Source organism: Ostrinia nubilalis, chromosome 21 (genome assembly GCF_963855985.1).
Source record: "Ostrinia nubilalis chromosome 21, ilOstNubi1.1, whole genome shotgun sequence".
Classification (NCBI taxonomy): Eukaryota; Metazoa; Arthropoda; class Insecta; order Lepidoptera; family Crambidae; genus Ostrinia; species Ostrinia nubilalis.
Window position 1 is genome coordinate 7,613,831 of NC_087108.1, and position 16,299 is coordinate 7,630,129.

The following is a 16,299-nucleotide window of genomic DNA, read 5'->3' on the forward strand; positions in this document are numbered from 1 at the left end:
TTAAAGAAGTCTTGTGTCGTAAGGCATTTTACCTTGAGACTTACAAGTTCAATAGCAATTAGAAAGCTGCTCATTGACAAGGTTTCCTTGAACTTGATAAATGGAAACCTGATTTATGTGATCGTTGAACTGTAACAGTTATATTATATTAATTGAATATAGATCACGTACCACTTTCGCAAAGTATGCAAAGTCTTTATTATATGCCTATTATTTACTTACGCACTAAGGATCTTATTGACATGGGGCTATTCCCACCTCTCGTTTCCCACCGCTGCTACTCCTGTGTAGCCAGGATCTACCTACAGTTTGACCGCCAATAAAAACCCAACCAGTGAAGGTCAAGTTTGTCCCGGGGAAAGCTAAACTGTCATTGGACCCGCAACGAAATTAATCAGAAGAACATAGGAGGAGTTCGACGTAGTTAAGGTTTGACTTCCCTGCAGTGCAAAACGGATGACAGGAGACAAAACAAAGGTTTAAGTAAACCTTTAAGAAAAGAAATTCACCACGGACAGTAAACATCAACTATGGGAAACTAGGTATCTTGTGAGCTATTAGCTACCTGCCAATAATATTGACAGAAAGTAACAATCGTTTATTCTTTACGCAAATAAATACTCGTAATAGTAAGTAGGAGTCATCTTTATTTATTTACCTTGAATTATGCCGACCCGCTGCGTGACTAGAGTATTTAGTAGTGGTTTTGTTGTGGTTACTGTGGCTCAACCAGAGTAAAATTATAAATATTAGGTAATACAAAATGTGTATTATCTTCACGCTTAGAAGAGCCGCGAAAACAGCTGCGAGTTGGTAAATCAGGCCACAAATTCTTGTTACATAATCGAGTAGTTGTTGACACGAACACTGCACCGATGACGAATACCTATTATGATGTATTATGATTCAATTCTGAAAAAAAAAGTGGAACACTATGCAGGATAATCCTGAATACTCAGAACATACAAAAGTGCTGGCCGAGAAGCCAGAAAGCATAGGATGGCGTTGTTCTAGTTATGAAATATCTTTTTTACTTGTTGGGGAAACGTATCTTCTTTTAAGCTTGGAAGCATTCAGGCGCTATGAGTGGCCTAGCTACCCAGGATATGCGCTCATATTCTCCGAAAGTCGACTAGTGAAAACCATGTAGTAGGTACCTACTGAGGGTAGCTAATCTAATAACTGTCTTGGATTCCGCAACATTTATCAGAAGAATACTTACAGTACTCGTACTCGTAACTTCGAAAAATCGAAATTTCGTAAAGTGGATTATATGTGGTCTCCTCCTCCTGTATTCCTGTATTCGAAGTATGAATGCTCCATGGAAAAACGGTTCTTAAGTACTTAGTATTTAGCTCCATAATAGCATGCTGCTTGTTGCAGGCCGCATGCGCGCTCAGCGTGAGCGTAGGCAGCTACAGCGACCCGCCCGACATCCAGGGGCTGGCGCACTTCGTCGAGCACATGGTCTTCATGGGCAGCGAGAAGTACCCCAAGGAGAACGACTTCGACTCCTTCATCAAGGTAAATATCCATCAGGCACCGACCTCTATACACACTGGACTGGCTGCTGTCACAATATTTTTATGCCTATTTGATTTTTTTTTATCCACATCGAGGAAGCTCTTACCCTGTATCTCACCTGATGGTAAGTGATGATCAGGCCGTAGATGGAAGCGAGCTTCACCCGGAATCCTCAACCACAGAGGAACTGGCTATCTTACCTCTAACTGCCGGAACACAACAATGCTGTTAACATTTTCGCCATTTTGGCGCTGTAATCCATACCGTAGGCAGATACGAGTGTCGATGGAACTAAAATTAGTGATTTTCTTTCCCACTTACTCCTATGGTTACTCCATATAACGTACGTCAAAATTAGTTCTCGGGACACTCGTAGTGGCGCTTCAAATTGGCACACAAAATTAGCTGTCATTGGTATGAGACAGCCTGTCCAGTGTGTACAGAGGTCAGTGCCATCAGTGTACAGGCATACCTCATCAAAACTGCATCTTGTTATGGTTAATTTCACTGGTGAACTTAACTGACCTTCATTGGTTAAGTTTTTGTTGGTAGTCTAGCTATAGATCCTGGTTACACAGAACAGAAGTTGCGCGGTGGGAATAGATCCTCTACTGCTAGATCCCTCCCTGAATGTTAGCCACCGAAACAGTTCTTCGTATTTTCTAGTCCAAAATAACCCGTTAATAAACTGTTAAGTATTATTAACTAACGGTAATATAACCCTGATCATCAATCGGCGTTATGTTCCGTACGATGATCAGTTAAAATAACGCAACAGCCACGTGACTCGTAGAAAGTAGTTTGCATAAACTTGTTGAGAAAACATTTAGCGGAAGGGACTGCTAATTCCGCGATTCAGTGTAATGTGCTTGTATCATACATGTCGTCACATTATTGTCTTTTGTATCTATATTTACGGTTTTGTAATGATTCATTCTATCCGATGAATATATTCCTTGCACTTTGGTAGTATGTTTATCTATGATGCTAGCTAAACCACTTGCGTAAAATGTTTAGCACTTTTCAGCCCAGTGGTGACAAAGAGCTCGCTTTCTTTTGTTACTTAAAAAAGTTTTTTTTTTGAAAAATGTTTGTATTTGCTTGAAATAGAGATCAATTTCAATGAGAGAAGTGCTTTACTGCTTCTTAGTTTTGTCCTATTTATAACATCTGAAAACTAAAATAAAATATAGCTTTGTCGCTGTTTTTATAAAAACTCAACCATGTTATATTGATTGTACGACAAAAATATTTTGATTAGCATACTTTTTATAATCGGAGATACGTGCTTTCTATCTACATGATGTTGCATCATAGATGCAAATGGAGCGATAAAAATAATCTATTTTTAAGTCGTAAATCTCTCACGTAAATTAATGATTGATGCTAGAACCGGTAGAGTTTTAAAAACACCATTTCAAAACGTGTTTTTTTACAAACCTTGTTATTTGTTACGGTTATTTGAAAATACAAATTTTTTGGACATATTCGTTTCAAACAAACTGGAAGAGCAACACAGGAATTGAGTTTGAGAATTTTAACAGTTATTACAGATGAACAAAATAAGTTTCAAGTGTTTTCAATTTAGTGGTCTTTTCGCCAACATACTATAAGGTGCAAGAACCAATACTTACGACATGTCTCTGTAACTAAAGCAACACCGAATCTAATACAGTTTACATCATTACCATTCCAGAATCTTCTAACCAACCTTCTTCTTGAATCTTTTTATGCTGACTTGCTTTCATCCTACGAAATCCATAAAGCTGAGTCCAGCTAAGTCATCTATTACTCATGATGAAGAAATTTGGTTTGACATTTTTCATATTTCATCTAATTACATTTTAAATATTTAAAAATCCTTCTTTTCCATGATTTTTTACTTCTCTTTTTTACTACATACCTAAATATTCAATTAATTTAATTATCATTTTCTTTAGAAAAAAGGCGGTTCAGACAATGCGTCGACGGACTGCGAGTCGACCACCTTCTACTTCGAGATCCAAGAGAAGCACTTACCCCAAGCAATGGACATGTTCAGTCAGTTCTTCGTGTCCCCGCTCATGAGGAAAGAGGCCATGCAGAGGGAACGAGAGGCCATCGAGTCTGGTAAGAAAGAAAGAGATAGTTTGCTACTGACTGAGCTGGTTCTGATGATACTCTGGATGATTATCTCCTTATTTAAGTAGATGTAGAAAGATAAAAAGTTGCACCCGTAGCTTTTCCTTCAGTCACTCTGATGGAATTCAAATCCTTATGTTAGCTCATTTCAGTATTTTGGATTTTGCTATTAGAGGCTCGTCTATTATATTAGCTCTATTAATATTTTTTAATGTGCAGTTGACAGCATATTAGACTATTACATGTTTGTTATAAAATGGCGTCTGTTACACCTACATAGCCACTTTAGCTTGAAGTATTATCGTCTGCTGTACACATTGACCGATAACATACTTAATTCTTAAGCAGCTCGTCAGTTTTCCACTAATTAACATTATAGACTTGCGTCCTTTAATTCTTCTGAAACCGGCTTAAAAACAAATCTGAGCCACAGCCGTCTGCCAAACCCCTAATCTTGTAAGGAAAATACGCAACACATTAAGATTTAAAAGCGTGGGAGTTTCACGGTCACGGTTACTTGCTGCTCAGTGAATAATTACACATGACTGTCAATTTACTGATGTGTTACCTTATTACCTAGTTCACGTGAAGCGTTATGAGTTTTATCACGATCACTGATCTTTTATGCAGTCTTATAAGGAAGTTTTTAAATTGCCTGAATTAGTTCTTAGATAGATACCCTCATCCTCATTTCAAGGAGAGGGTAAATTCGAAGGCAATGCTGGTCTGTTTCCTCTATGAATCCTCTTGACATGTTATTTACAGGCAAATTAAAAAAGCCAGGGTATCGAAGAATTTCTGAGTCCATAAAATACCACAATGTATAGGTAGTTGTTACAATTTGTGAACTGGGGTTATCATACCCAGCACTAAACGTTAGACTGCAGAGTCTGCAAGCCACTTCCATCAAAATACACAATTCGACTGCTGGCGAGAATATTCGCTAAACACCGTCTTTATTACAATCTTCACAGAGTTCGCAATAGCGCATCCATCAGACTCGAATCGCAAGGACCAGCTGTTATCCAGCACTTTCCCCGCGGGCCATCCAGCTCGCACCTTCACCTGGGGAAACCTGCAGAGTTTGCGAGATGACATCAACGATGACGATCGCCTATACCAGGCCGCGCACGATTTCAGGAAGAGGCACTATAGCGCGCATAGGATGACCGTGGCTGTCCAGGTAATATAAGATTGTGTAGTGTGGTAGTTTCCAGATGCAGCGACACTTGTAGGTAAATATTAGCTGTGTCTGAAGTCGGACACGTACAACTTGCAGTTTATTTAGATTTTATTCTTAACTTTTCGTCAAAATTACTTGAAAGAACACACTGAAGTTTCAAAACTGTCATCGTTTTAGGATTCTCATATGGATCTACTGATACCCTACTTATTAATGAGAACTACCATTTTAGCGCTACAATTGGCGCCACTGGAGTACATTGTTTTGTCACTCGCCTGTCTGTGGCAGCAAGTAGTGATTCCAAGATGTAATAGCCCTCATTAGTCCTTGTGGACACGTAGTTCCTCTTCTGGTGAAACACGAATAACATACATTCATAGAACAACGATAAAAGAGGGCTATTTTCGACCAGTAGGCCTAAGATGCGCGCCGCGATAAACGGTTATCACGCTATTTTATCGATTTTGCCCATACATTTTGACGTCGATAAAAGTTAACACGGCGCGCATCTTAGGCCTACTGAAATACTTGACATTACCACCAAATGGCAATGCCAGATTTTGTATGGAAAGTGGCGTCTTTTTTTTTTCGCGCGGCCATCGACCAAACTTTGTTTTTTGATTACAAAATAGTGTAATAAACCAAACTTACTATGGCATGTAGTATACCTCTAAACTCAGTCTGAACTGAGTTACGAGCATTAGAAGTTTGATGATTTTACATAGTACATTTGCTTTTTGCGCGCAAATTTTGTAAGAAATTGGCCGCGCGAAAAAAAAAAGACGCCAATTTCCGGCATTGTCTTTTACCAGACGAATCATTCCAGGCCCGCATGGATCTAGACGCGCTTGAAAACTACGTAGTCAGCACGTTCGGGCAGATTCCCACCAACAAGCTGCCGCCCGACGACTTCACGCAGTGGGCCTTCAAGCCCGACTACGTCACGCCGCAGTTCCGCGGCATATTCTACGTCAAACCCGTCGGGGATACTACCGAGGTAAGTTTAATATACCTAGATAAATATCACCTGGTTTGTTGATTTGTAGAGTCTACAATGTAGACACCATTTATCAAAGATATCGACTCACAACAGCCCCCCTAAACAAGTGACAATGAGTGACAGTTATAATTTCGAAAGGCCGAAAGCGGTGGCCCCGTGAGTGAAGAGTTCGATATTTTTTTAAAAGAATGTTAGCAATTTGTTTTTGCAAAAATTACTGATATGTAGTTAGCCCCTCTCACTAAGCTAAATATGCTTGTGTCACAATAGTCGAGCGTCAGCGGGGTTCCAACCTGCGTTCTTCGGATGACTAGTCGGCCGGTTCGACCCCTACACCATTCGGCTATATCGTGGCGTGAATTTACAACAGTCAAATTTTGCCACTTATCTAGGGGGGACTGAACACAATTTACCGAGTTGATATTCTAAAACTCTAAAGCTAATCTCGACTTTTTCAGGTTCATCTAACGTGGTGCATGCGCTCTCTAAAATCGGAATACCAGTCTAAACCACATCAGTACATCTCTTTCTTACTCGGTCACGAAGGCAAGGGCAGTCTGCTTTCTTACTTGAGGAAAAAGTAAGTACTACTTTTTGTGCGCTTGTCAGCATGCACTTGCACTAGCAATGACTTTGCTATGTGTTTATTAATGTCTAGCACTGTATACTTATAATACGGCGTCAATGTTTTCGCTTCACCTCTTTCTTTTACATTACTTACTGTTCTTAACTTGCACTTACCGAACGGAATCGATTTTTATTTCTTCTTTAGGAACTTTTAAGTTAATATCTTCTTAAAGTTCATTATTTCGCGACTAGAGAAAACTAGAAATGAGGCGGCTACAATCCTGTATATGCGACAATTAGTATTTATTAATGTAATTTTATTCTAAATAAGTAATTTGTTTTAGGGTTTGGGCTCTTGGCATTTACACTGGCAACTCTGAAAGCGGTATCGACTACACCTCAATGTACAGTCTCTTTTCCACACAAATCGTTCTCACCAAGAATGGCCTGGAACACGTTGACGAGGTATTTTAAACTTTATTACTATGAATTGCGGTTCAAAATTTACTACTACTGAGTAGATATAAACTAAAAATTTTTCTTTGCAGGTCTTAGAAGCGTTATTCTCGTATATACACATGTTGAAACATATTGGTCCATCAGAGAGAATATTCAACGAGATCAAAGTAAGTTACGATAGCTTTATCATATTTCAAATAAAATAATTTTTTGTTACATAAAAAGTTCACTTTATAAAAATTCAAACAGACATACGCCCGTATTCACAAACGATGTTTGCTTAAGTGAAGCAGAAAATCGAACGCACAGTGCGTACCCTGTGAGGCCACGCGCACTGTGAGACCTCATAGTAATGTTTGTGAATACGTGCGTTACTATGACATTTTTGTCTCTTTCCATCTTAGTGAAATCAACATCTGTCACAAAGTTTGATAGTTCCTGTCACTGTCTACATATTTATCGATATTTTTTACAGACAATAGAAGAGACAGGTTTCCGATTCGACGAGGAGTCGCAACCGTCCGACTACGTAGAAATGTTAGCGGAGAATATGCACCACTACCCGCCAGAACATTACATCACTGGAGACAGGCTCTACTACAAGTACGATCCTAAGGTGAGCTTTTAGGATGACGTGAGAACATAGGATCTACGCATAAGCTCGTTTTTGTATTTCCAACCGTTAACCGATAAAGAAGTGCGTCTTACACCAGAGCTGCATCTCGTACGATCGTAGATCGTCTTCGTGTACAGTTAGATACGCTAATAAACTCGTAAACTGGCGAGCCATTTCGAGAAAATACGCCTGCTAATCTGATAAAGGCGCAAGATTATACGACGAAGGAATGATACGACCTAATTCCACCAGCCCCCTTCCATCACCGGGGAACCAGACGCAGGTTAGCGTACCATCCCTACATTGTCGACATTCCAACAGCTCGCATTAAGCGTTTCGACGACTCGTTTATAATGCGAACAGCTAGGGACTGCAATGCGTTGCCTGCTGCTGTATTTCCTGAACACTATAATCCGGGCGTTTTCAAGGCGAGAGTGAATAGGCACTTACAGGGCAGATATGTACCATCCTAGACTGCATCTCACTTAACACCAGGTGCGATTGCGGTCAAATACCTGCCTTGTCTAGCATAAAAAAATGTAGCATTTCACACACACTTATACAACCAAAACACGCCATAATCTTTGTAAAAAACTCTAATTTCTTTCGCTTTTATCTATAACGGTTGATACGAAGCTTGCTACAAAGTTGTCTCTTTAATATTTTAACAAACACTCCTTTTTTCGCATAAACATTCGATCATTGGTGCACTATTAAGTTTCAAAAAGGTTTATTAACATTTTTCAATTATTTTTAGGGTATAACCGAGCTTCTAGACTGCATGCGAGCGGACAACGTGAACATCATGATCCTGTCCAACAAACACGCCGCGCCCGTGCCCTACGACTCCAAGGAGAAGTGGTTCAGCACGCAGTATCTCAGGAAAGGTATGTAGTCATAAGCACAAACCATGTAATTTAATCAGTTGTGATAACTGTACGTACAGTTATAAAAACTAGCACTGTCTGACTGACGGGCGGTGACTACCTGATACAGGTATACTTTTGCTTACTAGGTATGTCACCACAATTTTTGTAAAAGTTGGTTTGTTAACGAATAAAACATTTTTGATTTTGATTTGATTTTTGATAAGGTTTAAATTCCAATGACATTTGTTTTTAAAAAAGGACACTCCGTCTTAGTACACTTTCTACCCTTTTCTTTAGTGTGATAATTGCTATATTATAAACCATTATTCCTGTAATATTTTTTTAAAGATGCTTCGCTTACATTTTTGGTGCTTACATATTACACGCAACAAGGCAACACGGTGTTTAGATGTGCCGTCATCTGTTCAATCAAGATTATACTAACATTTTTGTTGCGAAATAGCAACTATTGCAACACGTAGCTCGATTTTCTGTCATGTTTGTAACAAACTTACGTATTCATATTATTCTACATGGTTAAAATATAATAATTACATAATCTTTAAACAACTTCAATTTCATTTTATTCTTTTTCCACAGATGTTCCCAAAGACTGGCTCCACCGTTGGCTTTCTGTAGAACCGTACCCCAGCTTCCATTTACCAGAAGAAAACGTCTACATAACCACAGACTTCGACCTGATAGAACCCGCCGAGCCCTACGTCAAAGTGGCCCACAAACTAGGCCTGGATTTAAGCAACAATTCAGTGAAAGATATTCATAAGAAAGTCAGTTCCAGTCCGGAGGAAACGCAAGTGCTGACCCATGGCGATCTAATTGCTACGGTTAATAATTTCAGGTAAGATTTTATGAAGAAAACGACGTAATTATCATGGGAATAAGGTTGGTTAATTGGCTAATTTTGAGCACTACTATACTATATATATACTATACTCACGTTCATATTATGGCAACACTATAATATTGAGGTGATAGAACCCGCGGAGCCCTACGTTAAAGTGGCCCACAAACTAGGCCTGGATCTGAGAAACATCTTCATCTAGCTGGTCTAATTTTTATGATTATTTAAAAAAAGGGAAGCCTACGTCTACTACAGTGTCTACACTGTAGACCCTGTAGACACTGTAGCAACTCCGAAACGTTGTTTACGTAGTTTCGGATCTCTCTGTCACCGTCGCTCATGTTGTCATCTCGCTTAGTGTGAGAGGGATAGCAACATTCGAAATTTCAAAAATCCTTTTTCGGAGTAACCCCGCTGTATTGAACTCAATCGTAATGTAGTAAGAACCATTATCTTGTTCTCAGATTGGACCAACCGAATTTAATCCGCAAGAACCGCCACATGGAGGTGTGGTACAAGCCGGACTTCAAATTCCGCTTCCCCACCGCCTTACTCTATTTCTACTTCATCACACCGCTCAGCCTCAAATCACCGAGAGAGTAAGTTAGATAACCACACATTATATTACTAGTAATAGCTGAGCAATAAACTCTTATACTGAGTTGCACCACCGTAACCTTAACTGACCGGTGTTTTTGTATGGAGTTTGACAGACTTTTGACATTTGATAAAAATTAAAGTAAGATGGTGCTGCACTGCAACCCAGTTATTATGACAAATATATGTCACCGGAAAATAACAAGACTCGTAAGTTGATCAATTTTCTAGGAAGTTGATCAACTCGCGGAAAATAACAAACGGCAGTTGAAATGTACTATTTAACGCATCGAATTTTAGCTAATTGGTCAACTTACGGTATCTAGCCGTAATTTAATAATTAACTATATTGCTACAAGTAAAATCATCCACAAATGGGCCAATCGTTTCCCAGTGTACTATTTGACGGTACACTATTATCAGTCACTTAATACACTTTTCTCTGATTGGTCGACAGCATTAATTATAAGCATTTAGCAAGTGTTTATTCATAGAGTTACAAACACCTAAATTATATTGTTTTAATATTTACATTTTAGAGATAGGGATATTAAAGTTCGTCTATGCTATATAGTTAAATAAATGAAAAATGTTTAAAAAAATATATTGGAGCTCAGAGTTTTATTAAAGTTATATTAATAATAAGTAAGTTTGTTTATTTCTACCACTGGTCTACAGACTCCATTTCACTCATCATAAATAAAATGACTAATGAGAATTGTTACCACACAAAACAACAATTGCTAATTTTACTACTGTAAATAAAGAAAATAGATAGATTTGTTTACGTTTAACCCGGTAATGGCGGCGGCCGGGTGGCGGGGAGCGGTATAAAAGCACGTGAGTCTTTTAACCAATCAACCTGCACCTTGCCTTTGTCGGATGATTTAACGGCAAGACGCCGTAAATTAATCAACTTACTAAAATACAAACGTTAAATACTACATTTAGTCCAGTCAATGAATGCTTTAACGATGGTGTAGAGAGAAATCCCTGGAACACAAATTCTGACCTCGGGACTTTATTTATACTAGTTAGGAGGTGAACATAGCAAAAGTCCCCGCCCTTAGCCCTTGAGCCGGCGGGAAGAGAGGGGTTTAAAGGTACCACTTTTCGGTTTTTCGCTTAATCCTCGGAAACTATGCGTCCTAGTGACATGGCTACTATGAACCAAAAAAAGCTTATTCAATTTGCTACAGGTGAGATAGTCAAGTATTTATATATCTTGTATAGTTTTCGCGGTATCTGCTCTAGAAGGTCTGTAATATTGGAAATTTTAATTTTGTCTTACATGTTCCCATCAGGAGAAAATCGACTAAATCAACATTGAACAAACATTATAGACATGCGGGAGCATGTTAAGCCTAGTTCCAGGGAGGGGACTGCATCGTGCGTATATTTAGACGAACCAATTGGAGCCACTTTTGACTCCTCATCACTAAAAAAGTACTGTGCATTAACACTTCAAATTTGGCTCATGTGTTGAGACTTTCAAGATAAACATCAGCTTCCAATTTCATAAATATACCTCAAACGGTTATTTAGGTATTGACGTTCAAAAATCGACATTTAGGACACTAAAATCTATCTATTACCTGTGAAATGTTAAAATTTACTGGTTTTTTATTTTTTCCTTTGTATTTACATAACTACCTATCTGGATGCCAAATTTGAACCTTCAAGGTCATCTGGAAGTGATTAGAATTTGGTCTTATAGGTCAGCCATGTAGGTTTTTAGACGTCAATACCTAAAGAACCGTTTGAGGTATATTTATGAATTTTGAAGCTGATGTTTATCTTGCAAGACTCAACACATGAGCCAAATTTAAAGTGTTAATGCACAGTACTTTTTGAGTGATGAGGAGTCAAAAGTGGCTCCAATTGGTTCGTCTAAATATACGCACGGTGCAGTCCCCTCCCTGGAACTAGGCTTAACATGCTCCCGCAAGTCTAGAATATTAGCTCAATGTTGATTTAGTCGATTTTCTCCTGATGGAAACATGTAAGACAAAAATAAAATTTCCAATATTACAGACCTTCTAGAGCAGATACCGCGAAAACTATACAAGATATATAAATACTTGACTATCTCACCTGTAGCAAATTGAATAAGCTTTTTTTGGTTCATAGTAGCCATGCCACTAGGACGCATAGTTTCCAAGGATTAAGCGAAAAACCGAAAAGTGGTACCTTTAAACCCCCCTCTCCCCGCTGGCTCAAGGGCTAAGGGCGGGGACTTTTGTTATGTTCACCTCCTAACAAGTCTAAATAAAGTCCCGAAGTCAAAAATTGTGTTCCACGGTTTTCCATCTATAATGCTTTATTGACTGGACTAATTACAAATGCCGTTTATTATTTTCCGAGAGTTGATCAACTACCTAGAAAATTGATCAACTTACGAGTCTTGTTATTTTCCGGTGACATATACATTCTTCAGTTCACAATTCAAACCGTGGTGCACAAATACAAAAGTAAAATTATGTACTTTCTGACTCTGCTCTTCAGACAAAAATAATGTAACATGCCTGTCTTCTAACCAGCAAAGAAGCCTAGTTTTAGTTACTTATTTGGCAATTCTAATATTTTTAAAATTATTACAGAGCATGCCTCATGGATTTATGGAACGACGTATTACAACAAGGTCTCAAGGTATACATTTGTGTCAATATCATACAATATCGAATAAAAATGGCCCTTATGAACAAGTAACTGAATTGTAATTTGTTTGCAGGAAGAAGTGTATCCAGCTAACATGGCGGATCTCCTACATTCTATGTATGTCTCAGACAAGGGGATTGCAATGAAAGTGCAAGGGTATAGTCAGAATTTGCACGTAAGTATTTCTAGTTTTGTTTTACAACTCCTACAGTTCTGTATGATTCTGATTATGAAAAAAACTTTTTTTATTTATAGAAGTAGGATCTACTTTCTTTCATTTCAAAGTAATTTTCATTCTTCTATTTAATTTTGTTGCGGGAACAATGACAGATTAACTTTGGCCTGCTTTTATTGGTTCGCTTTTTATTGGCTGTAGGTCTTGGCAGGCCTGTTCATCTCCGCGAGTTTACATCGAAAACAAAACACGCACGATGGCCCACCTACAGGATACTATTCGACAAGGCCTCATATACGAGCGAACATTGACTCCCGCACGCGTATTCTTGTGTAGGTATGACGGAAGAAAATAAAGAAATGTGCAGTATTTAACTGCCTAAATAATAATAAAAACACAGAATGTACTTTTTTAAGTTGCCTTAAGACACTGAGAGGTAAATAAGTAGTTAATATTATTCATGATAATTCATGCTAAATCATGTATTTCCTCCGCCATTTTCCGCAGTTTGGCACCTCATGTCACATAATTTTACCGAAGTCAGCCCTATAGCTTCGGCGCAGTGCCGATCACTGACGTTTGTCAACAAAATGGTGCTTGACTCTTGAGACAGGCTAAATTACACCATATTGTTAATGACATTGAACATACATTTTTTTAAATACCTTCGCGAAGTAAAACTTCTGTACGTAGTACTTATTATTATTCTGTGGTCTTGGCTACAGTACACAATAGTTGAAGCAGTGGGAAAAGTCTTGTATACTTTTACTTTGATGTGAAGTCATCTCTTAGGGCGAGTTTCATTCTTATTTCATTAGTTGGGCAGCGTTCTTTATGAATGACGGAATAAGGTTTAAAATCCTGCAAACTTGTCCCCAGTTACTGGTGGACATGGTGACGCGAGAAATGCGCGGCGCAGCAACCAATCTCTCCTCGGATATGTTCGAGGCGGTTCGGGACGTGCGCGCGCGCTCGTATCACAACGTGTTGCTACGCCCACACAAACTTGCGAAGTAAGTACACGCTAAAAACTACTTTAGGTACAACGTAATAGAGTGCAATTTTACTCGTTTGGAATTGCTGGCCTTCCACTGCCACTAAGTAGCGTATTCATAAACCTGTCCTCCGATATGTTCGAGGTTCACACGTCATGTTAACCAAGTGAGTACACGCTAAAAACTACTGTAAGTACGACACAATAAAGTGCAATTTGACCGGCTTCCACTGCCACTAAGTAGCGTAGTCACAAATCTTTTCTCGGATATGTTCGAGGCGGTATGAGACGTGCGCGCGCGTTCATATCACGTGTTGCTAAGCCCACACAAACTTGCGAAGTGAGTACACGAATAACTACTTTAGGTACGACGCAATAAAGTTCAATTTGGCCGGCTTCCACTGCCACTAAGCAAAGCAGCTACAAATCTTTCCTCGGATATGTTTGAGGCAGTATGGGACGTGCGCGCGCGCTCGTATCACAACGTGTTGTTGCGCCCACACAAGCTAGCCAAGTGAGTCACGCTAATAACTGCTTTAGGTACGACCAGGCCTGGCTCACTCCGCGCGGTACATCCGATAATTACCTACAGCGAAGCGCCCCGCCGGCGGGTATTATATCAGTCGAGTGTCACGCGCGCGCTCGTCAGGACGCTGGCGTGCGTTGTAGTATGATTATAATTCTATGATCGAAGTATTATTTAAAAATGGACATAAAGAGAAAGAAATATTGTGCGGCGTTCGGGTGTTTAAATTTGAAAATTAATCTACCGGATTCATCTTTTTTTTTCGCTTCCCAAAGATGCTGAAAGGTATGTTGGCCAAGTGGGTAATCAATAATTACTAGGATAGTATAGGAACCTAACCTACTATGACTACTGCTCAGAATGCGTCACTGCTGGACAAAGGCCTCTCCCAAGGTTTTCCATAATGAATGCATACTTACCTACATACGTACCTCATTATAAATAAGTAGTTTAATATTTTTTCACTAGACAGCAACCCTAACAGCGTAAGAAAAGTTCAGAGGCACGCGATAGAAAGAGACAAAACTTGTAGGTGAATAAAATTGTAGGTACGTAGTGCTGTGCGAGCTGAATTCCACTGTATCGCGTCGTAGCAAGACTCGCATTTATTTAAATCGTCTTGCGGAGTAATCCTTCTGTACCTGTACTATTACTTATTCTGTGGTACGACATAATAAAGTGCAATTAGGCCGGCTTCTATTGCTACTAAGCAAAGCATCCACCAATCTCTCCTCGGATATGTTCGAGGCGGTTCGGGACGTGCGCGCGCGCTCGTATCACAACGTGTTGCTGCTGCGCCCACACAAACTTGCGAAGTGAGTACACGAATAACTACTTTAGGTACGACGCAATAAAGTTCAATTTGGCCGGCTTCCACTGCCACTAAGCAAAGCAGCTACAAATCTTTCCTCGGACATGTTCGAGGCAGTTAGAGACGTGCGCGCGCGCTCCTATCACAACGTGTTGCTGCGCCCACACAAACTTGCGAAGTGAGTACACGAATAACTACTTTCGGTACGACGCAATAAAGTTCAATTTGGCCGGCTTCCACTGCCACTAAGCAAAGCAGCTACAAATCTTTCCTCGGATATGTTCGAGGCGGTTCGGGACGTGCGCGCGCGCTCGTATCACAACGTGTTGCTGCGCCCACAAGCTAGCCAAGTGAGTACACGAATAACTACTTTAGGTACAACGTAATAGAGTGCAATTTTACTCGTTTGGAATTGCTGGCCTTCCACTGCCACTAAGCTTATTCATAAACCTGTCCTCCGATATGTTCGAGGTTCACACGTCATGTTAACCAAGTGAGTACACGCTAAAAACTACTTTAAGTACGACACAATAAAGTGCAATTTGGCCGGCTTCCACTGCCACTAAGCAAAGCAGCCACCAATCTGTCCTCGGACATGTTTGAGGCGGTTCGAAACGTGCGCGCGCGCTCGTATCACAACGTGTTGCTACGTCCACACAAGCTAGCCAAGTGAGTCACGCTAATAACTGCTTTAGGTACGACATAATAAAGTGCAGTTAGGCCGGCTTCTATTGCTACTAAGCAAAGCAGCTACAAATCTTTCCTCAGACATGTTCGAGGCAGTTAGAGACGTGCGCGCGCGCTCGTATCACAACGTGTTGCTACGCCCACACAAGCTAGCCAAGTGAGTACACGAATAACTACTTTAGGTACGACGCAATAAAGTTCAATTTGGCCGGCTTCCACTGCCACTAAGCCTCAGATCATAGAAGGGAATAGATGTGAAACGGGGGCGTGGCGCGTGTCTCCGCGATATGCCCAGAAACGAACATCGCCCGCGACGCCAGGTTAGTCGCGATTCAGTCGTACTGAGGAAATGTTCTCCGATATTGTTGGATAATGCGTCGTAACGTGCAATAACATAAGTGAAACGAAGAACTACAGGAACAATGAAGTCATTTACCACATGTAAGTATTGCAAATCCATTGGTATTTTGCTTATAAATAAAAAAAACTAAACATTTTTACGAACGAATTCAGTGCCGTGACATTTACTGCGATATCGAAATTAGTGGTGATAAAAATTCAAACACGTTGTACATTGACGATTTAGTTAGCAACCACTTTATGTCATGCGTAAATACTGCGCAATGTATTTTATTTCTTCCGATATCCAC

At 39.8% G+C, this 16,299-nt stretch overlaps 1 protein-coding gene across 1 annotated transcript in view; it reads left to right on the forward strand.

Moving 5' to 3' along the window:
* Nucleotides 1-16,299, forward strand: part of LOC135082252 (nardilysin-like) — a 35,962-nt gene that overhangs the window by 11,446 nt on the left and 8,217 nt on the right. The window contains exons 3-16 of the mRNA XM_063977019.1: nucleotides 1,384-1,524; nucleotides 3,465-3,633; nucleotides 4,620-4,828; nucleotides 5,655-5,825; nucleotides 6,287-6,408; nucleotides 6,740-6,860; nucleotides 6,944-7,021; nucleotides 7,330-7,470; nucleotides 8,228-8,357; nucleotides 8,940-9,198; nucleotides 9,666-9,800; nucleotides 12,399-12,447; nucleotides 12,530-12,631; nucleotides 13,511-13,644. Coding sequence (XP_063833089.1) covers nucleotides 1,384-1,524; nucleotides 3,465-3,633; nucleotides 4,620-4,828; nucleotides 5,655-5,825; nucleotides 6,287-6,408; nucleotides 6,740-6,860; nucleotides 6,944-7,021; nucleotides 7,330-7,470; nucleotides 8,228-8,357; nucleotides 8,940-9,198; nucleotides 9,666-9,800; nucleotides 12,399-12,447; nucleotides 12,530-12,631; nucleotides 13,511-13,644 — 1,961 coding nt within the window. The remainder of the gene's footprint in view (nucleotides 1-1,383; nucleotides 1,525-3,464; nucleotides 3,634-4,619; nucleotides 4,829-5,654; nucleotides 5,826-6,286; nucleotides 6,409-6,739; nucleotides 6,861-6,943; nucleotides 7,022-7,329; nucleotides 7,471-8,227; nucleotides 8,358-8,939; nucleotides 9,199-9,665; nucleotides 9,801-12,398; nucleotides 12,448-12,529; nucleotides 12,632-13,510; nucleotides 13,645-16,299) is intronic.